The sequence below is a fragment of the Sebastes fasciatus genome, chromosome 3, assembly GCF_043250625.1.
Source record: "Sebastes fasciatus isolate fSebFas1 chromosome 3, fSebFas1.pri, whole genome shotgun sequence".
Lineage (NCBI taxonomy): Eukaryota > Metazoa > Chordata > Actinopteri > Perciformes > Sebastidae > Sebastes > Sebastes fasciatus.
The window spans coordinates 42,299,017-42,323,179 of NC_133797.1; the positions used below are offsets into that span (position 1 = coordinate 42,299,017).

At 41.7% G+C, this 24,163-nt stretch overlaps 1 protein-coding gene across 1 annotated transcript in view; it reads left to right on the plus strand.

Annotated features, from left to right (window-relative positions):
* The window catches only part of hoga1 (4-hydroxy-2-oxoglutarate aldolase 1), a 26,731-nt gene extending 2,889 nt beyond the window's left edge, over nt 1-23,842 (plus strand). The window contains exons 2-8 of the mRNA XM_074631297.1: nt 622-750; nt 7,367-7,494; nt 8,343-8,477; nt 14,847-14,943; nt 20,682-20,815; nt 22,546-22,696; nt 23,122-23,842. Coding sequence (XP_074487398.1) covers nt 622-750; nt 7,367-7,494; nt 8,343-8,477; nt 14,847-14,943; nt 20,682-20,815; nt 22,546-22,695 — 773 coding nt within the window. The 3' untranslated portion in view covers nt 22,696; nt 23,122-23,842. The remainder of the gene's footprint in view (nt 1-621; nt 751-7,366; nt 7,495-8,342; nt 8,478-14,846; nt 14,944-20,681; nt 20,816-22,545; nt 22,697-23,121) is intronic.
* Nucleotides 23,843-24,163: the final 321 nt, after the last annotated feature.

Consider the following 24,163-nt stretch of genomic DNA (forward strand, 5'->3'; position numbering starts at 1 on the left):
ATTTAAACACACATTAAAGTTTCAGACGCCACAACATAAAACAAATGCAAAATAAGTACATAGCATAATCAAATTAGAACCAAGTGTGTGAAGCCAACGTTAAAGTGAAAACATTCAGAAACACAGACAGCTCCCGGTTGACTCTGCTTCCAGGTCTTTCATTAATGTTTTAAATTCATCAAAAGTAATCCGATTTCCCAGTTTCAACTTAGCTCGCAGTGTATTCCAGGAGAAGGGAGCGGAATAGCTAAAGGCCATCTTGATGCTGCTACTATTAATATCAAGTCCCAATACCGATACCGATCCGATACGTGGGCTGTGGGTATCGGCCGATACCGAGTACCGATCCGATACCGGCGTTTAATGAATACACTGAATGCTTCACTGTGTGGAAGCGACTGTTCTTAAGGCGACATCAGGCTGGACTTAAACATGGCTCTCTTAACTTTGTAAAACAAAATGTGGTATCTACAGTTTCAGTCTAATGATGGCACCAAAGAGAAGATGAAATGTAAAGCCAGTGTGGCCACTAGTTGTAGAGGTACAGTCGGTTAGTCACAGACAACCAGACAGAGAAACATGAGATGAGAACAATAGGATAAGAGTGTGTCTGTGTTGCAGGTCTGGTGGTTCAGGGCTCCAACGGAGAGTACCCGTTCCTCACGGAGGAGGAGCGGGTGGAGGTGGTGAAGACGGTCAGGAGGTCGCTGGCGACGGACAAAGTGCTGATGGCCGGATCAGGATGTGAATGTAGGTCTCACCGTGTGTGTGTGTGTGTGTGTGTGTGTCATTTCACGCGTCTCTCTCAGCGTACGTACACAGAAATAGAATAACTTCTAGAGACGAGGACAACAAAGCTGGACAAATAAAGGAGAGGGACAAGCAGTGAAGAAGAAAAGGTGTTTACATAAATATTATACAGTTTGAATATTAATAAAAAGCACCAAAGACCAACAATACAATAAAAATAAAACATCTATATACGAGTCAAGGGTTCTACAATACTTTTTTTTCAGACATTTTTCAGATCTTTTTTTTTCGGAAATTTTTTCAGATCTTTTTTTTCATACTTTTTTTTTTTTCAGACGTTTTTCAGATTTTTTTTTTCGCACATTTTTTGGATCTTCTTTTTCGGATATTTTTTTATATCTTTTTTTTCGGACATTTTTTTTAATCTTTTTTTTTATATCTTCTTTTTTATATCTTTTTTTACGGACAGTTTTTCAGATCTTTTTTTTCGGCCATTTTTTAAAATCTTTTTTTTAAGATCTTTTTTTTATATATTTTTTTTCGGACAGTTTTTTCAGATCTTTTTTTTTTCAGACGTTTTTCAGATCTTTTTTTTCTGACATTTTTTTAGATCTCCTTTTCGGATCTTTTTTTAGATCTTTTTTTTCTGACATTTTTTTTCGGACTATTTTTGTCCGACATTTTTTCAGACTTTTTTTTCAGAATTGTTTTCATACATTTTTTCGGATATGTTTTAAGGTCTTTTTTTCAGACTTTTTTTAAAATCTTTTTTTTTAAGATCTTTTTATTTAGATCTTTATTTCAGAATTTTTTCAGATCTTTTTTTTTCGGATAATTTTTTAAATCTTTTTTTTCGGACATTTTTTTAGATCTATTTTTCAGATCTTTTTTTTCATTCACATATCTGGAGGTCAAACATTTTTCAGACTTTTTTTCGAATATTTTTTTGATCTTTTTTTTCAGACTTTTTTCAGACATTTTTCATAAAGATTCTGACTTTCACCAATGTTTACTTATTTTATTCGGTAAGAACAGAATGTGCACACACTCAAGAGCAAACTTACATTGTTACATCGTTATTGGTTATTGAACCTTATTAATTTTTACAGTGTTATGAGATTATAGGATTTAAATTAAAATAATGTTTTTTTTATCATTTAATACGTTTTAATAATTGCCATTATTTTACAAGCACTATAGCTTTTAAAATAAAAAAAACCCTACTCTAGCATTTCAATTCACATCCAATCCAAATGTATTTATAAAGCACATTTAAAAACAATTAAACATCAAAACAACACAATAAAACACTCAGACCAACTTGAAACCAACAGGACATTAAAATAATAACAGCGTTGAGACCAATAGGAAAGAAAAAAAGGATTAAAATAATCAACTCTCATGCTGAGCCAAAAGCCATTAAGGAATAAAAGTGCGTTTTGAGGTTTGATTTATAAACAGGCCGTGTCGGGGATGGCCCAACATGTGGAGGCGGAGCGTTCCAGAGCGTTCCAGAGCTTTGGAGCTGCATCATGTATGTTAATTAGTGATTGATCATGTTATTTATAGGCCAAACCATTTATTTTTTTACTTCGTCAGTTGTGTAACTTCTCCGGATAATAGTAATCGCATCCCATGCATCTTATTTTTGGTGTCATTATTAGTTCTGTCACAGTTAACGCAAATTTGTTTTAACGCCACTTATTTCTTTATCGCATTAATGCAACATTTTAATTGTGATTTTTAGGTTGTTATCAGGTTCAGTTTTAAAGCTAGAGTGAAGATACTGGTATCAAATGAAACTATGGAACCTGATGAATCCATCAGTACCAACCATGTCAGACTAGCTGGTCATGAAGGAGGTTAAATAACGCTCCAAACTTACACTCAATTTTGGAGAGGAAAAACTGCCATGTCCATGTTCAAAGGGGTCCCTTGACCTCTGACCTCCAGATCAGTGAATGTAAATGGGTTCTATGGGTACCCACGAGTCTCCCCTTTACAGACATGCCCACTTTATGATAATCACATGCAGTTTGGGGCAAGTCATAGTCCAGTCAGCACACTGACACACTGACAGCTGTTGTTGCCTGTTGGGCTGCAGTTTGCCATGTTATGATTGGAGCATATTGTTTTATGCTAAATGCAGTACCTGTGAGGGTTTCTGGACAATATCTGTCATTGATCTGTGTTGTTAATTGATTTACAATAATAAATATATACATACATTTACATACAGCAGCATATTTATCCACTCCCATGTTTTTTATAATTTTTTTCATTAATTTTTATTTAATTTGATTAAATACTTGACTAATCTCCCTTACGGTTCATTTTGAACAGATAAAAAATGTGTGATTCATTTATGATTAATAGCGATGTCAGCCATAAAAAAATCATTTTCTGCCATGTTTTTAGGAATAAATGTTTATATAAATCGGGCTCTGAATGATTTATGAACAAACGCCTCTGTGGAAACCTTCAGAACATAGAGAGGAATGAAACTGGAGAGTCTGGTGGATGTAAGAGCTGCTGAAGTGGAGATCTCTGGATCAGCGTCTGAGAAAAAGCTAATTCAGAGAAAACGGCCTTTAAATATATGGATTATTATATTGCATAAAGACACTAAAGGTGAATATGGTGAAATGTGTTAACTAATAGATATCACCATGACATTTCTTTGCATTACAAGTTGTCTGCAATGTTATGTTTAAATATGCAAATGGGGCATTATCTAACGCTAACTGTTGGTGAATTTAGGAGAAATCTGCAGATACAAATAAATAAAACAAACACCTGAATGTGTATTTAGGATGTTTTCTTTCCTCTAGTCTGAAAGAAGACGTCTTATTGAAGCTAAAAAGCCCCAAAACTCAAAATAAAACCATGTTTTTTCCTTAAGAACGAACTTGGGCAGATATTAGTGAACGTGTCTTTCACTTTTTCTGCTTTAATAACGTTTCCTGTTTATTCAGAGACACAAACGTTTACATTTTTAAAAGATGAATTAAAAAGACGGACTCTGTCGACAGTGTGTGTGTGTGTGTGTGTGTGTGTTCAACTCTACACATGTTTACAATAAAGATCTTAAGCGACCTTGATTTTAATCTCATTATGATGTCATTAATTCTTACGGGCTGATAATTGAAGTCAGACGGAGTCGGTGAGAGTTTGATTGGCCGTTCGGTCCGATAATGAACATCCAGAGAGAGAGAGAGAGAGAGATGTGCATTAACTCGCCCTATACTTCCCTTTTTCTTCCTTCCATTCACTGACGATATAAAAACCTCCCGCGCTCTCACTGCATTAATTATTTCACAGATGTTTAAGCAATAACATCTGTTATCTTGGAAAGACCACATTGAATTTGTCTGTAAAAAGACAAAACAAAGAATTTACTTTCTCCGCCGCCTCAGGTCTTTTGGGGCGGGTAAACAAATTCTTCTATTGTTTTTTACTTCTGCGATTATGAGTGTCCTGCAGTATTGTTATACTACATGGTACAATAATTTGTCAACTACTTTAAAGTCAAAACTGCTCCCAACAAATGAAAATCTGCTCAAAGATAGTAGGTCAACCCCTTGAGAAACTCTATGAATCAGCCTATCATAATAACATCGTAAGGCTGGCTAACAACATCGTCTCTAACCCCAATCATGTTCTGAACAGTGAATATCAACTGTTACCATCGAATCGGAGATACAGGGTTCCACGATTTAATAAGGTTAGACTGAAGCACTCTTTTTTGCATCAGTCAATCCTTAAACTAAATATGGAGCCTAATCCCAGATCAAATGTGCGTTAAAGGGCCCTGAATATTGTCTTCTGTGATTGTAATGTTTAAATGTTTGTATCCTGGTTTATTGTCTTTGTCCTTTCTGTGATGTTGCAAACGGAGCTGCTGTTATGCAAAACAAATTTCAGACCTGTCTGACAATAAAGTATAAAGTATAAAGTAAAGTAAAGTAATAATAAATTCCAGGGACATATTTGTTACATAAATTGTCGGAGGAGAAAGAAGACACATGTATGTGTGTTGAGGTGATGGAGAATGAATGGAGGCCGTATGTGAGGTCACACACACACACACACACACATATATATATATATACATATGTATATACATATGTATATACATATGTATATATATATATATATACATATGTATATATATATATATATGGCCTCCGTTGTGTTAACATGTCCGAAGTTTATTGAAAAATAAATAACCAATTCAAGGACATGGAGGAGAAATCTAACCTGCTTTACTTCTATTACACCTAAAACAACGAGCTTCTGATAGTCTGGACTTTTTAATTTAGTTTAATTTTAGTTTTCAGAGTGTTTGTTTTATTTTGTTTTTCATAAAGTTAAATTTTTTCTATATTTAGTTAGTTTGTTTTTGTTAGGGATGCACAATTAATCGAATATTAATTTATGATTTTGGCTTCCCACAATTAAATGAACATGATTGCCTGCGATATTGACGTTTAAAATGCTCGTTCTGCTCAGAGAAACATCTGCTGCAGATCAAATCAAACGCCTCCTAAACTAACGGCCAGCCAGCTGCTGATCCAGATGTTCTGGCTTCACTTTTGGGTATACACATTATCTATACAACCAATGTGTTTATGATTATTATTAGTATTAGTATTGTCGGACCCATCTCACATCCTCCACTCTGAGTCTGAGCTCTTACCGGTTCACAAACTGAACCGTTTTAACAACTCGTTTGTGAACACACCTCCAAATTCAAAATTTGTAATTTTAAATAATGTATCTTGAGGCTGAGGGTTGTGCAGTAGCGTCATGGTATTCTTCTTATTTTTATCCTCTATGTATTCTGTTTTTATACATATTAGATCTTATGCAATATGAGTAATGTGCGATATCATTTATGTTGTTTGTGGTTTGCATTGTTTGTTTTTCTCAGTTTTCGTGTGGATTGTTGTTTGTTTCTATTTATTGATGCGGCTGTGGAGGCAGCTGATGGTGAGCAGGACTGAGTCCAAAACTCATTTCCCCAAGGGGACAATAGAGCGCATCACACCGCACCGCACAGCACCGCACAGCACCGCACAGCACCGCACAGCACCGCACAGCACAGCACCGCACAGCACCGCACAGCACCGCACAGCACCGCACAGCACAGCACCGCACAGCACAGCACCGCACAGCACAGCACAGCACAGCACCGCACAGCACAGCACAGCACAGCACAGCACAGCACAGCACCGCACAGCACCGCACAGCACAGCACAGCACCGCACAGCACAGCACCGCACAGCACAGCACCGCACAGCACCGCACAGCACAGCACAGCACCGCACAGCACAGCACCGCACAGCACAGCACCGCACAGCACAGCACAGCACAGCACAGCACAGCACAGCACAGCACCGCACAGCACAGCACCGCACAGCACAGCACAGCACAGCACCGCACAGCACCGCACAGCACAGCACAGCACAGCACCGCACAGCACCGCACAGCACAGCACCGCACCGCACCGCACCGCACCGCACCGCACAGCACCGCACAGCACAGCACCGCACAGCACCGCACAGCACAGCACAGCACAGCACAGCACAGCACAGCACAGCACAGCACAGCACAGCACAGCACAGCACTGCATCGCAGCGCACCGCATCATTTTTTGCTCTTGAATGCACCAGATTGATGCATTTAACTGAGCTGATAAAGGAAGGTGAACATCCTCTCAAGATCATGCCGATTGAGGAAGGGCTTTACTATAGCCAGAAGACGAAGCTGGAAAAAGCTCGTTTTAACAACACAGTAAATCTGTTTATCACATTTCAAACAGCTGTCAGATGTCCGTCCCCCCCCCCCCCCCCCACCCCTCCCCTCCCTCCCTAATTATTACAGTTGGTCTGAAATAAGAAGCCAGAGCACCAAAAGCTTGAGACTGCAGCATTAGTCGTGCACGAAGTACCAAACATGATGGTGATAAATGATGTCATGATGATGGTGGTGATCTCAGTGTTTTCATTGTGGTCATAATGGTGCAGCCCTAGGGCCAGGTATGATATATATTATAACAAGTCTGTAGCTATATCTGCAAACAAAGTAGAACAGAACTGAGAACGGCCGTAATCTTTCATATTTATCTTCCTGCTGCTTTAGTGAAGCGTTCGCTGCATCTGCTGGAAGCTCGAGTCTGTTCAGTTTCTGTGATTCAACGTCACAAGAGTTAACGGAGATTTATGCCGCCTCCTTTTTTTTAGGCAGCGATATATTAGAGTTAGATTTAAGATTAAACAAATAAATACATTTATGTTCATGGCATTACATTTTTAGTACTTTTTTTTACCCCAATATGGTTTCAGTTAACTCAACACTTATCATGCACGACTGTCAGGATCTAGTGACAGTAGTGAATATAGTCTGTTCTGGTTGTACGCAAAACAAAAACTCAATACATATGAAGATAAATAGATTGTATAGAAATGCATTTAACAGAAGGGAACCAACCTGCTGCAGCTGTGAGTGACTTCCTTTAACTCTCTGTCTTATTGAAAGCTTTCTAACAGACGTGTTGTGCAGATATTAAAGATTAAAGCTGAGTAGTAAAGTTTCTTTTATTTCTTCTGTTCAGCCACGAGAGCCACCGTGCAGCTCACGGAGAGGATGGCGGCGGCCGGAGCCGACGTCGTCCTCGTGGTGACGCCCTGCTTCTATAAGGGCAAGATGGACGGCCGCGCTCTGATCCAGCACTTCACAAAGGTCAGCACCATGCATTCCCTAATCCTAACCCTGACCCTATAACCTGAACCTAGACCTGGTTCTAACCTTAACCTAGACCTGGTTCTAACCTTAACCTAGACCTGGTTCTAACCTTAACCTAGACCTAGTTCTAACCTTAACCTAGACCTGGTTCTAACCTTAACCTAGACCTGGTTCTAACCTTAACCTAGACCTGGTTCTAACCTTAACCTAGACCTGGTTCTAACCTTAACCTAGACCTGACCCTAAAACCTAGACCTGACCCTAACCTTAACCTAGACCTGGTTCTAACCTTAACCTAGACCTGACCCTAACCTTAACCTAGACCTGGTTCTAACCTTAACCTAGACCTGACCCTAAAACCTAGACCTGACCCTAACCTTAACCTAGACCTGGTTCTAACCTTAACCTAGACCTGACCCTAACCTTAACCTAGACCTGGTTCTAACCTTAACCTAGACCTGGTTCTAACCTTAACCTAGACCTGGTTCTAACCTGAACCTAGACCTGGTTCTAACCTTAACCTAGACCTGACCCTAACCTTAACCTAGACCTGGTTCTAACCTGAACCTAGACCTGACCCTAACCTTAACCTAGACCTGGTTCTAACCTTAACCTAGACCTGGTTCTAACCTGAACCTAGACCTGACCCTAACCTTAACCTAGACCTGGTTCTAACCTTAAACCCTAAAAGCTAAAGCCCAGTTTGAACCCCCCTACAGCTGTTTGAATGAACGAGGCCGGGCCAGAATGTTCTGTTGTAACATGTTTAAGGGGGGGGGGGGGGGGGGAGTTCTGGGATTCAGACCTGCTCCTCACGTCTCTGCGTCTCCCCCCCCCCCCGTCAGGTGGCGGACAGCAGCCCGGTGCCGGTGGTTCTGTACAGCGTGCCGGCCAACACGGGGCTGGAGCTGCCGCTGGACGCCGTGGTGCAGCTGTCTCAGCACCCAAACATCCTGGGCCTTAAGGACAGCGGAGGAGACGTAAGAAACACTTCTTATTCTATCATGTGATCGGTGAGTCCTGATCAGCTGATCAGCTGTCAATGTGTGAAACCCAAAGTGTTTCATCCTTTACTGGATGTGTAGTGTTTACCACATAGACTCAGATGAAGCAGATATATCCATTCTGGTGTTAAAACATCTGTTTAGAAAGCGTACAAAGGAAATCACGATACATAGATGAATCTATTTTTTCCCCCTCATGTTTCTACAGAATGGACAAACCTAACTCTGGCTGTAGAAAGAGCCTTTAAGTGTTTTGACGTTACCTGCCTACGTTACAGTTCCAATGCTGATTTGATGTTGCATTGCAGTAGAACTGTTAGTAAAGTAGCTGCTGTAGAGAAGAAGAGACTGGTGACTGTCGAAGAACCTAAAACTAAAGTGTGTGTACTTTTATCCTTCAGGGTTGATTGCAGGGTTAAAGAAAAAGAACAGTTTGCTCTTGTCGAGCCCTTAACACCTTTTCCGTCTGTGTGGGAAGTGTTTGCAAGAAGTTGCAAATGGATTTCTGATTTGGGAAATAACATGTTTGTCCACTTGCTGGGAGACAGCAGCGTGGGCGTAGTTCAAGCACAGAGCGGCCCCGCTCAATAGTAGGCGTGAAGAGGCCAAACACAGAAAACAAGAGGTGACGGGTCAATCTGAGGAAGGCAGACCAAGTTACACAGAGATTATTCAGAACATCAGCCAGCTCCTGCTGTTGGGCTGATTACTTTATCCAAACTCTCCTATAGATTCTTAGTGTGCACGCTCTGAGCTCTGAGCTGGAGCTGAAGCTATCAGCAGCCTCTCACTGCCTGATCACCATGATTGATCTAAAACAACATGTGATTGGTTGTTCTGTCTTCTCACTGCTCGTGTTTCTGTGACAGCAGGCGCCTGCTGGTCATGCAACTTAGGTCCTGTTCACACCTGGTATTAACATGCGTCCTCAGTGATCTGATCAGAAGTGGACAGCTCTGAGTACAGGTGTGGACGCACTCAAGATGCATTGAGGACGCATTGAGATCGGATTCTTTCAGACCACATTCAGAGGTGGTCCGGGCCACATATGATCACATTCTTTTAGCAGTGTGTAGTGAATGCGTCCCGGGCCACATTACGGACCGCCTACTCATCTGACGTCCAGCTGGGATCCGCAGGATCACCGCGTCCCTCAGGTGAATAAACAGGCAGACACGGGCGCTTGTCAGAATGGAAACGGCCTCTGTGCTCTACTGGATGTAGACTAGGCACCCGAAGTGCGTTATTATCATCCTGTCGGAGATGTGTCTGTGTTTTTGTTCCGCTGCTTTGTGCGGAGCTGACACCCGACCGCCTGTTCTCTGTCCTCCCGGCTCTCTGGAGCTCTGTACCCCTACAGGCTGTTGTCTGGCAAAAGCAGCGGTGCTGGCGGTGTGGAGGTCCCCGGGGACCGCCGGGACAATAACCTTTTATTTTGATGTTAATACCATGTACCAGAATTAACGAATATGTAGGATATTACTACTGACATTCATGTCGTCACAGCGTCTGCTGTATCAGCCGCGTGTTGACTACGTGTTTATCTGCATATAGAGCGGGGGGGAAGTGAGATCGGATCACAAGTGGTCACTGGAGACGCATTCTAATGCCAGGTGTGAACAGACGTACTTAAAGCTGTCCACTTGTGATTGGATCACTGAGGACGCATGTTAACACCAGGTCTGAACACGGCCTCAGTTATTCAGTATGTGACTAAATGCCATCAGAGTTGATTAAATCTGCTGTATTTAACTGAACTTCTGCGTTCACTATAGCTCCGTTATATCTGTAGGCTACATGTAGGTAGGTTAGACCTGTTTATATCTCATATATAGATATATATATAAACACTGGAATATACACCTGAATACAAATATTTGGGATTTACACTGTAAACCTTGGCAGGTTCCTCTTGAAGAGCATTAAGGTCTGTTGTCAACAACCCTTTATTAATCCCAGCGGGATATTGTACCGTTACAGAAGTTTAGAGCACAAAAACTATACAGGACAATACTGATCAACAAGAAGTTCAATAAGTGTGATTTTCTGTACGTACAGTATGTGTGTAATGTTGTGCAGTGAACCAGGTAGAAATAGTGCAAGTTGTGGAAAGATTTAATGCAAATATAATGTTAAGTTTTAGTTCCGTTATGAATCAGATAATTAAAAGATGTAAGGGGTGAGATTTATTTAATTAAGGCTGCATAATTAATCTAAATTTTATTGAAATCTCAACATGATGTACCGGAATTTTCAAATCGCATGAGGTGCATATATTAGTTAAAGGTGAAATGTGTCAAAATACACTTTTAAAATTAAAAATGGTGGTGCTGCAGAGCCGTCCTGGCCGACACATCATATTCCGTATACACTTCCCTACAGAAGTCACACCATAATCATCGTAAAGCTTTTCAATGTTTGAATCCTGCTGGAGACATTTGTCGTCCTCCAATCTGTCCTCCAATCTGTCCTCCAGTCTGTCCTCCAGTCTGTCCTCCAATCTGTCCTCCAATCTGTCCTCCAGTCTGTCCTCCAATCTGTCCTCCAGTCTGTCCTCCAATCTGTCCTCCAATCTGTCCTCCAATCTGTCCTCCAGTCTGTCATCCAATCTGTCCTCCAATCTGTCCTCCAGTCTGTCCTCCAGTCTGTCATCCAATCTGTCCTCCAATCTGTCCTCCTCCAGTCTGTCCTCCAGTCTGTCCTCCAATCTGTCCTCCAGTCTGTCCTCCTCCAATCTGTCCTCCAATCTGTCCTCCTCCAGTCTGTCCTCCAGTCTGTCCTCCAATCTGTCCTCCAGTCTGTCCTCCAATCTGTCCTCCAATCTGTCCTCCAGTCTGTCCTCCAATCTGTCCTCCAATCTGTCCTCCAATCTGTCCTCCAGTCTGTCCTCCAGTCTGTCCTCCAATCTGTCCTCCAGTCTGTCCTCCAATCTGTCCTCCAATCTGTCCTCCAGTCTGTCATCCAATCTGTCCTCCAATCTGTCCTCCAGTCTGTCCTCCAGTCTGTCATCCAATCTGTCCTCCAATCTGTCCTCCTCCAGTCTGTCCTCCAGTCTGTCCTCCAATCTGTCCTCCAGTCTGTCCTCCTCCAATCTGTCCTCCAATCTGTCCTCCTCCAGTCTGTCCTCCAGTCTGTCCTCCAATCTGTCCTCCAGTCTGTCCTCCAATCTGTCCTCCAATCTGAACTCCCTAAAAGACAAAAAGACGCTCCGCTCATCGGTCGAGCTTTTAATGTTCTCGTCACGTAGTTTAAGATCTTTGCTGCTTTAACAGGACTCATTAAAGTTTCAGCTCGTCTCCTCACGTCTGATTCCTCCTCCTGCCCACGCCGCTGAACGCCGTTCACCACACACACATCTTGTGTTTTTGCTGTAAGTCCTCCTGCACGTGTCAGACGTGTGAATCCACCTTCGCACAGCGGCCCCAAAATCAACCTGCCTGTTCAGTCCAAACAATTATCGTCTCTTCAGTGAAATAATTACAACGCCTAATTGTTTATCGCTGCATGAGATCTGAGATCTGAGAGCATTTTTAGCTGCGTCTTTAACACCTGAAAAATAGTCACGAACACCTAAATATGACACCGGAGTCAAAATAACGCCGGCTAATTGACACCAAAACTTACAGCGTTGATTAAGATGACAAGCTCAAGGATATTTTCTTCACATTTCTCACATTATGTTCTGTCAGACAAATAACTAAATCAATTAGATTCAGTGATTTCTAACGAATTAAAATGCTTAAAGATGACTTTTTTATGGACACAGCTGGAGCTTTTCACCTCTAACAAAAGTATATCAGATTAAAACACATTCAAGAAGCAGCCGTATCTTTAAATGAAGATATGTTGGGGGAATATAACACATAAGGAAACATAAAGGAGCATAATTGTTGGTTTAAAGATGATATATTTCTATTTGTTGGCTCAAGGCAACATTGTGCACCGACATAAGGCTGAGTGTTCGAGCAACAACATGCTGAATAATGGAGATGTGGTGTGAAATGATGACCCTGGTCAATGTTTGTGCTGTTTACTGAACAACAATAATGGACTCGGCGTCTGTAGGTGTGAAAGGTGCCCTTGAAGGCAGCGACATTGAGGGAGAAGAGATCCCACCGTCAGGTTTCAGACGTGGTTCACTAGTCGAGAGTCAATGAGCACAAATCACACATTCTTCCACCTTTTATAGAAATAAAACAAGAATGATATCTGCTGTTCATGATAGTTCAACATGTTATGAAGTGTATGGTTGTAATAAAGTGGGAGTGAGGAACAGGAGAGAATAATATGAAGTTATATTCGTCATTTTTATTTCTTATACAAAGGCAGAAAATCTGATGTCCGTCTTTTTCACGACTAGAAGAAGAAGCTTTCTGAGGTTCCAGAGTGAGAGACCTGAGTTTTAGATCATATATTTAACCCCCTGAGACCTGACTTTACTGTCTTTACTGACTTTACTGTCTTTACTGTCTTTCTAGTAGGTCCAGATTCATATGAAACTACAGAACCAGATGAATCCATCGGTACCAACCAGGTCAGACTAGCTGGTCATGAAGGAGGTTAAATAACGCTCCAAACATAAATGTTGGAGAGGAAAACTGTCATGTCCATTTTCAAAGGGTTCCCTTGACCTCTGACCTCCAGATCAGTGAGTGTAAATGGGTTCTATGGGTACCCACGAGTCTGCCCTGAAAAAAGTCTAAAAAAATGTCTGAAAATGTCAGAAAAAAGTCTGAAAAATATAAAAAAAAGTTCTGAAAAAAAGTTTTAAAAAATGTCAGAAAAAAGACTGAAAAATATTTTAAAAGTAGTTTGAAAAAAAGTCAAAAATATGTCTGAAAATGTAAAATAAAAGTCTGAAAAATATAAAAAGTCTGAAAGAAAGTAAAAGAAAAGTCCCTTGACCTCTGACCTCCAGATCAGTGAGTGTAAATGGGTTCTATGGGTACCCACGAGTCTCCCCTTTACAGACATGCCCACTTCATGATCCGCGGCCAACACTGTTTAACAGCTTCACTAGATACAACCAAGAGGTTTTGGTGCTTCACTGGAGTTTGTGTTGGAGTCTGAGTCTGAACAGCGGAGACACACGAGAGACCATGAGACACCGACCAGCAATGATTTATACCTGGAACAAGTTACAAACAGAACCTTTAAACAGAAATTAAAATTCCAGTACATAATGTATACAGTATAAAACAAATGAAATTTGAAAAATGTTCTAAAATAAAAGAATTGAATTGAGTAGATGGACTCCATTGTCAGCGATATCCGATCCAGCTATATGAGTCATTATCGGCCCGATCCCTACTTATTACCTAATCATTTTTCTTGGGGTATTTTATACACATATTGCACATTGTTGCCCCGAGGCAACTAAAACATCTCAATAATTTAGATAGATAACATGTGTGTTGGGATGATCCATGTTTTGCATTGTGATCTTCAGTACAGGGTTAAGTTCCTCTTTGCTCTCAAGTCGTACACTAATGACAATAATGAGACTTAAATAAATCCAGGCTAATGAGTGTTTTTCTGTCACCGGGGCAGACACGCTACCCTCGCTGAGATGTTATTCTCCCACTGGGGAGCTGCATGGAAATAGCCAGAGTGCTCCAGCTTTCAGGAGACCAGCAGGAGCTCCTATAACCTGATTGACTGACTGATCAATTACAGTCCTGCGTGTTTGAAATGACTGATACGGGGAAGCTGATTGACACCCGGCGGTTATAAATAGGCCCTCAGCGGTAGCGGTGATGGAGACTCAAACCGGAGGCTGCAGGTTCTCCCTGCGGAGTTTTCAGTTTCATGTGCGAGAGCAGCCGCCGAGTCGTCTCACGCTCCCGTTTGAACATTTCAGCTTTATTTGGATTCCGCGCTTCACATCTGGATTGACAAAAGAGAATTAAAAGAGGCAAAACAAAATAGGGAGCTTATCAATTATTCATGAGCCTTCCCCATCCTCCTCCTCCTCCTCTTTTGAAGTTGATTCCTTTCTTTCCTCACTTGGGACTCGTCTGTTTTCTCTCTTCCTCCTTCTTCTTCTTCTTCTTCTCCTGTTTGGGATCTTGAACGATCCCCTCCTCCCAAACCCTCCACCGTGTTAAGAGTCCATGCTCGCCTCAATTTGAGCGATTTGTTTACCATGTGAGATGTTGGATTAGTCGTCGTCTCTAGTGACGGCGTCTCCGGGGATTAAAACCAGAAGTACAGCAGATATTAGTCCTGACAGCAGGGAGGAGTGATGACAATGAAACCTTACTCTTCTCTCTCTCTCTCTCTCTCTCTGTTTCTCTCTCTCTCTCTCTCTTCTCTCTCTCTGTTTCTTTTCTACTCGTTCCTCAGATCTCACGGATCGGCCTGATTGTTCACAAAACCAAAACGCAGGATTTCCAGGTGTTGGCGGGCTCGGCGGGGTTTCTCATGGCCGCCTATTGTGTTGGTAAGAAGCCTTAAACGGGACTAACAGTGCTGCTGTTGGTCGGCAGCCTTCATGTCCTCCAGGCTGCCGTCTCTCCTACTCTTTGTTTTCTTTTCCTCTCCAACCAAACTGGAGAAGTTTACATTTGTATATTTTTCTTTTCGGATCTTCAATTACAAACACAAAGAAAACGTCCACACATTCACAAATATCTATTTTTTGGGGTGTTTTGATAAACTGCCGTTTATCCAGCTCGGTCTCACCAGACACAGTATGAATGACGAGGTCATTTGTAAGTCATTTTTGGTGCAATAGGAACACCGTCCTTGCTTTTGGCGCGTCATTTGACGCCATGTATTCTGTACTGACTGCGATGTAAACGCATCGGCGTGACTATGCTATGCTCAGAGCTGGAGACGGAGAATAAGAAGGGAGAAAGACTGCTTATAGAGGATGGGAGGGGTCCAACAAACACAGGACTTTAACCAGGAGACTGCTGTTTGTGTCCCAAAGTCTTTATAGGGCTGTCAAAGTCAACGCAATAATCACGGGCTAACGAAATACATTTTAACACCACTAATTTATTTAACGCATTAACGCATTAACACATTAACGCAAGTTGTGATTTTATGATCGTAGCGGGCTCAGTGTTAAAGCTAGAGTGAAGATACTGGTATCATAGTAAACTATAAAACCTGATGAATCCATCGGTACCAACCAGGTCAGACTAGCTGGTCATGAAGGAGGTTAAATAACGCTCCAAACTTGCGCTAAATTTTGGCGAGGAAAACTGTCATGGCTATTTTCAAAGGGGTCCCTTGACCTCTGACCTCCAAATGTGTGAATGTAAATGGGTTCTATGGGTACCCACGAGTCTCCCCTTTACAGACATGCCCACTTTATGACAATCACATGCAGTTCTCACTTGAGTCGTTTAGTATCATCAGTCCTGTGAGTCACGAGAGTCGCTATATTCACGAGTCGTTTGTCACGTGAGTCGTTACTATCGTCAGTCCGTCTTTACAGTGAAGTTAACGTTTCCTAACTTTAACTAAGTGGGCATGTTGCCTAAACCTAACTTCCTGTGAAAACAGAAGTTTATTTTGAAAGGACATTCATCCATGTAACTAGCGTATATTGACACGCTGTCGTAAAGTAACTTCACGACTGACCCATCGGCTGTATTTGACGAGTTGGGACAGTGAGTGTGTTGATTTGTCATCCTGCGGGGAAACCTGATCATTCATGTGAAGTTGCAGTAAATTTAAAAAAAACAAAACCCATCAGCAACATCTGGCAGCGGCGTTATGAAGCGACGTCTTCTACCGTGTTGGTATGTCGGCCACGTTCAGTGTACTGCAGGCCTGGATTAGATAACACGTCAGGGGATCGGCATCAATATGATGCTCAGGAACCTAATGAGTCATGTTCTCCCACTGACACACACACACACACACACACACACACACACACACACACACACACACACACACACAGCTCTCTGATCTTTGCTCCCTGACATGTTCTCATCTCCATAACTGAAATATGGGGTAATTGTGTGTATGTGTGAAGGTAACGCTGAGTGATTGATATGATAATGTGTCCACGCCGCTGTGAGTGCGTGTTCTCAGTAACGCTGAAAGCGGCCGGCCGTCAACCCGTCAGTCAGTCAGTCAGTCAGTCAGTCAGTCAGTCAGTCAGTCAGTCAGTCAGTCAGTCAGTCAGTCAGTCAGTCAGTCAGTCAGTCAGTCAGTCAGACAGTCGGTCAGTCAGTGAAGGTCGCCAACACCTCTGATCTAACGATATTCCTGTTTCTCTGGTGACGCCCACGGTGTTATCCAGCTGTTGATATCGTTATTATGCGAGGACAGACTATAATATTACATTCAGTGAACTTTGTTTCGGGGTTTTGTATCAGCACGTTGTAGAGCAACTGTTTGCGATGTCGGCATCTTAACCCTCTGAGACCGACTCTACTGTCTTTCTGAGGCAGTATAAATGTGTTACTGTCTCCTATTCTAAAATGGTGTATCTGAATATTTCTGCATCCTGGGGTCCCTAAACAGTGATGAAGACCATAAATCAGGTCTCACTGTAAAGCTGAGACTCTGGTGGATCCAACGAGCCCAACTGGATTCATGTGTGATGATGTTAGTCCCCATAGGAGACATTTCATTGACCTCCTTGTATAAAATGACCTCTGGTGACCTCTAGGATAATCACAGCCTCATGAAACTTTACAGCCACAAACTAGAGACCTAGAGCATTCAGAGGATGGATGGATCAGACTAGAGACCTAGAGCATTCAGAGGATGGATGGATCAGACTAGAGACCTAGAGCATTCAGAGGATGGATGGATCAAACTAGAGACCTAGAGCATTCAGAGGATGGATGGATCAGACTAGAGACCTAGAGCATTCAGAGGATGGATGGATCAAACTAGAGACCTAGAGCATTCAGAGGATGGATGGATCAGACTAGAGACCTAGAGCATTCAGAGGATGGATGGATCAGACTAGAGACCTAGAGCATTCAGAGGATGGATGGATCAGACTAGAGACCTAGAGCATTCAGAGGATGGATGGATCAGACTAGAGACCTAGAGCATTCAGAGGATGGATGGATCAAACTAGAGACCTAGAGCATTCAGAGGATGGATGGATCAGACTAGAGACCTAGAGCATTCAGAGGATGGATGGATCAGACTAGAGACCTAGAGCATTCAGAGGATGGATGGATCAGACTAGAGACCTCGAGCCTGTTGGGCTGCAGTTTGCCATGTTCTGATTGGAGCATATTGTTTTATGTTAAATGCAGTACCTGTGAGGGTTTCTGGATCAATATCTGTCATTGTTTTGTGTTGTTAATTGATTTATAATAATAAGTATATACATACATTTACATAAAGCAGCATATTTGTCAACTCCCATGTAGATAAGAGGATTAAATAGTTGACTAATCTCCCTTTAAGGTTCATTTAGAACAGATTAAATATGTGTGATTAATTTGCGATTAACCGTGATTTAATATTTGAATCGATCAACAGCCCTAATTATGACGCTTATTTAATTAGTGTGAATGTGTTTGTTTCCATGTGTTGTTGGTAGAGGTGTATTTCAGTTGGTTCTGTCCTATAATCTCTCTGACTTGGACATTTTGAATCAGATTTGCCTCCGCCTGTCTTCGTCCATCCTTTAGTGTCTCTGTTCACGAGCTGTCACTCGCCGTGCAGCTCGCCTGTCAGTCAGCAGCTTTCGGTACGCCGCCGTCAGCCGTGTGATCTGAGCAGCGGCGGCCACAGAAACATAAATCAGACAGAAAAATCCTCCCATCAGCCGCCGCCGGCTCGTCTGTATCACAACAACAACTCCAAGGCCACGGCCGGAGGCCGACTTGCTGCTTCTTTCCTCCACCAGACGCAGACAATGAGATGTCACACTGAAAGGCCATGATATCAGGCTGCCTTGGAAAATGTATCTCGCTCTGTAAATAAAAACATCATGTGAAGCGTCGCTGCCAGCTGATCTGTCAGGGAAGGAAAATATGGAAGGCTGAGACGCTCAAAAGCATTGTCAGTGAATCATTTCTGTCTGCGTGTTGACAACACAACTGTAACAGCAGGAGAGTGATGGATGGCTTTATTTAAGAGGAATATACATTCAGCTTAAAACATCCCTCAGTCCTCCCTGCTGTTTTATCTGCAGCTGTTTGAACACTGGATTCTGTCCCAACGTTGTCATGTGAAAACTGAAGGATAGCGTGTTTCTCTGATGGGTTTCTTCGACCTCTCAGGCAACTGGAGAGCTTGGTGTACGTTGCTGCGATGCATGCTAATGTTTCAGAGCGTGATTGGTGGACGGAGCATTTCATATTCTAAACAGACGAAGTGTTGAGTGATTGCACACAGTGATTTATCAGCCCTCCTCCTTCAACTTCACATGGATGTGAAAACCAACTTGGAACAATTGGTTGTGAATAAGAAGCTGGAGACTTTAGTCCAGGGGTGTCAAACATAAGGCCCGAGGGCCAGAAACAGCCCGCCAAAGGGCCAAATCCGGCCCACTTTGACTTTGCAAAGTGTGAATCCTGCAGAGAAGTCTTTCATTTGAGTTTCTGTCCAGTGGGGGGGTCACGCTGTCCTTATAAGAGCAGCAGGCTCTGAGCCGGATACGCTGTTATAGATCCAACCTGCAGGAGCAGGAGCCGCCGCTGGGAAATGATAAGAGGACACAGAGAGGCTGTATTCGAAACCGCCTACTATATACTACTGAGGAACGCAGTATGCAGTACATACTGTATACTGAGGAACGCAGTATACAGTACATACTGTATACTGAGGAACGCAGTATACAGTACATACTATATACTGAGGAACGCAGTATACAGTACATACTATATACTGAGGAACGCAGTATACAGTACATACTGTATACTGAGGAACGCAGTATACAGTACATACTATATACTGAGGAACGCAGTATACAGTACATACTATATACTGAGGAACGCAGTATACAGTACATACTGTATACTGAGGAACGCAGTATACAGTACATACTGTATACTGAGGAACGCAGTATACAGTACATACTGTATACTGAGGAACGCAGTATACAGTACATACTGTATACTGAGGAACGCAGTATACAGTACATACTGTATACTGAGGAACGCAGTATACAGTACATACTGTATACTGAGGAACGCAGTATACAGTATGTACTGTATACTACTGAGGAACGCAGTATACAGTACATACTATATACTGAGGAACGCAGTATACAGTACATACTATATACTGAGGAACGCAGTATACAGTACATACTATATACTACTGAGGAACGCAGTATACAGTACATACTATATACTGAGGAACGCAGTATACAGTACATACTATATACTGAGGAACGCAGTATACAGTACATACTATATACTACTGAGGAACGCAGTATACAGTATACAGTATACAGTACATACTATGTACTACTGAGGAACGCAGTATACAGTATACAGTACATAGTACATAGTACATACTGAGGAACGCAGTATACAGTACATACTATATACTACTGAGGAACGCAGTATACAGTATACAGTGTACAGTACTGCTGTTCGTGTCTCGTGTGAAACCACAAGTCAAAGTTGATTTATTTATCAGGTAACTTCCGTTCTCCAGTTACGGTACTTCCGGTGTTATTGTAACCCAAACTGTGATTTTTTCCTAAACCTTTCCTAAAAGTAGTTTTATTTTGAAAAGACCAGAGCGGAAATTGACACGTGTGTCACGTGTTACTGGACATTTGTAGGAAAACGCACCAAAAATCCGAACGAAGGGAAATTGGTGTCTATGTACACGAATCAAATAGATTACATTTCCAGACTATTTCACGAGCTGCTGTGCGACTGTGTTGGAACCGCGCTCCACTTCCGGGTTTTGGTGCAGATGGTTTTCCCACCTGATGTGAACCACGCCTGAGTACACATGAACCATACTCAAGAGACCACCTCTTCAAGTGGACCCGAGCACGGACAGACGGACGAATCCGGCTCCGGGTCCTCGATGTGAAAGTCGTCATTTCTCTCTTTTTCCTTTTTATTGAGACAAATTCAGTTCCAAGGGAAGAACGTTGTGGTTCAAAAGGTCCAGATCATATCTCATATCTCACGGAATGAGACAGGAAAGAGAAGAACAATAAAAACCTCTTTCTTCTTCTTCTTCTTCTGTATTAATCCTTGAACTGTTGTTGGTGATCTCCAGGTGCGGTGGGCGGAGTGTGTGCGCTGGCCAACGTGCTGGGCCGGGAGGTGTGTGAGTTGGAGCGTCTGTGTGTGTCCGGTCGCTGGCAGGAAGCCAGAGTCCTGCAGCAGCGCCTCATCGAGCCCAACGCCGCCGTGAGTACCATCTGCTGCTGCACGCTGGACGCTTTTATCCACCGCACGCAAGCACACAACAAACACCCACAGACGGTGACAGACTGGAGGTTTAGTCACATTCCTCAGAGGTACAGCTGATCTGGAGTCTGATTAAACCTCGGTGGGCGAAGACAAACCAACGTCGTTTTGGGATAAAATCTTTGTAGCCTCGAAGGATTCGTTGAAGGTTTTGGTTCGTCGGCTGCATTTGATGAAACTCGTGTATTTTATAAAGTCCAGTCAGCTTCCCTCTTCCATGCATGTGATATCTTTACATAACATGATCTATAAAAAGTAACCTCGTATTATAACCAACACCCTCAATGGAAATATGAAGTAACATCAGTACTTCCACCTCTTAGTTAAGTTTAATTTTGAGTATTTTCTTCAGGTACAGTTGGAAAAAGGTAAGAACTACAAACAAAATGACAAAATCAAAGACGTAAATGTATATCTGCTGAGACGATATGATGGATAGCACAAGAAAACCTACTGTAGTCATTTTAAAAGGAGAGTAAGAACTGTATAGTACAGTAAGTACGTCATTTATAAATGTTCATTAAACCCAGTTAATAGTTATTTTACTGTTAACCAACAATGTTGACTCATCAGTAATGCTATAACTCCTGTTATTTTATCTTTAGTTTGTGTAATATGAAATAATTAGTTTATAAATTCTATATTATATCGATTGACAGTCGTCCTACTATAAACATTACATAGATAGATGGACCAGAAACCAATTATTAATCATTGACAAACTATTAACTATCTATCTAAATAGTGTTTATAGATACTTTACAAAGTATTTATTAACCATTTAACAAGGTTTTATAATCAGTTACTTATATATATATATATGTAGTATACAGTATACACATATAAAATGTTATAATCTGTGCAACAATACACTTTTGGAATATCCTAAATTATAGCATCACTCATAATTAGTAAACATTATTAATTATTAACAGCTTCACCTGTGGCCGTTAAGTCAACTAAAGTCAGCGTCGGGATCGCGCTTGCTCGCTCTACATAGACATGAACGAGGATCACTCAACACAGTGAGGCGACACACGTCACATCCGTTGGATTTTCCTGGAAACAACGGGCCACATTCTTCACATTAAAATCCGTCTACAGGCGGAGAGAGGAAACCCAGAAAGTCCCAGAAGGTCTCATTGTTTTTAGGCATATATTTATATTTATGTTGTATACCCTTACATTCAGTCCCTTTAACAGTAAAATAACTATTAACTAAGTTTAATTAACTATCAAGTTACCATTTCTAAACGATGGTTATTCTAACGTGATGTTTTGTAAATCTCAGAGACGCAGAACGAGCAGGTTAAAACAGATCTAGAGGAAGATGTGTGTTTAATGTTGAGCCCTCAGTCGACTTCTATGAGACGAGCACTGAATAATGTGCTTCAGGCTACAGAATGTGTGTGTTCAGGTGCGTTACATGTCGCTGCTCTAACAGCATCAATCTACCACGCTAACACCTCCAAATGCTGCATCATCAACATCCAGCATCACTCTCGATATCACGCAGAGCTCCGCAACAAACATCCGTCACGTGTCTGATTTTAACGGTCATTATTGATAAAGCTTTGAAAGCACACTGCAGTTTCCTCCTGTCGGGGGGGGGGGCGGGCTGTTGTACAGTACGGAGACTGATGACTGATTGGACTGCTCTGTGTTGCTAGGTGACCAGGAAGTTGGGAGTTCCCGCCCTCAAGCAGGCGATGGAGTGGTTCGGTTTCCACGGCGGCGCCTGTCGATCACCTCTTCAGCCGCTCACAGACGCCGAGGCTCAGCAGCTCAGGCGGGACTTCTCCTCCGACGGCTGGCTGTGAGGTGTGTGTGTGTGTGTGTGTGTGTGTGTGTTCACTTTACCTGGAAACCTTTTAGCTGTTCAGTCCTTCGACTGCGGCGTGGCACGCAGGGCAAACACCAAATCAACCAATCAACTAGGTTCATATATATATAATCATATATAAATATATATATATATATAATTTTATATATATATAAATATATATAATCATATAGGTTTGTTCCTAAATCACCTTCATCCACCGTGCTGTATCACACAAACAATCTGCATTTTAAAGAAATGAATACTTCAAAGTGCGTTCTGAAGGAACTACGAAGGTGTAATAGGCCCACTGTAGGTCAACAAAATACAATAAAAATTACAGAGCCTGGGAAAAAACTTGATGAACGAATTATAAATTTAAGAGAAATAAACTGAAATCATTGTGTTGTTTTCTTCTGAATAGGTCCAGTTCACGGCAGTGTCTCTTCAGAGTCCGGTGCGGATGGTAATCTGGTGATTCTGGGCTAAAATCACCAATATTTCCTTATTTACTAAATGTGATTGCAATGTATAATTTGATGAGGTCATCCGCTGCAGCTGCTGCACTTTGTCTGGTAAATTTACCACTTTAATCTCAGAGAATATCCAAAAATATTTCTTGTAAATTTAAGACTTTAATTTCAGAGAATTTCCAAGTTTTTTTTCTCATACATTTGAATGTTTTTCTTTCTTTTAAATTTACCAGTTTAATCTCAGAGAAAATTCTGTTTTTTCTCTTAATTTTACCACTTTAATCCTGTAGATTCTCAGTTTTTTCTCTGAATACTCCCCCCTCTCGCCCGGCTCCGACAGTGGCCCTAATACGCCGGCGTATGATTGTAATTTAGATACTTGGTTTAATGCAAAATGTTTTTACAGACTGGATGATGGATCAATCACATCCATAAAGGTCATTGATTTCTAAAGGACCAATAATATAAAAACTATAGAATCTGTGAAACAGCTTCCCTGCAGTCTGCTCATTAATGTTTCTAAATTACATCTTTATTAATCCATCTGTTGACTTTACACTGAAATCACTGTGAGACCAGCGAGTTGCTTCTCAGTAGTAGTATATCAAAAAGTTAGAAAAATGTTGTCTATGCATTTGTTTCGACAATAAAATTTGCATTTCACTTCAATAATTACGTGTTTTCCTTTTTATTTTAACTTTGAACAAAAATCGGTTTGATTGTTTTGTTTTAGAAAATTGCTCCTCACGCACACGGAGTTAGTTTTGACTTTGTACTGAACATTGAGGAAGGATGGATGAAGTCACGGAGACACTTTAAATAAACACTAATCAACACGTTGGCCCTCCATCTCTGAGCTCCATCTCACTACTACCTTATGCTCCACGTTTAGCATTAGCTCGTGCATTAGCCGCGGCCGCCATGACGGCGGTGGTCGTCCTTCCTTCTTCAGTCGGCTTGGTTCTCTATTGGCTGTCGTTCTTTCCCACGTGA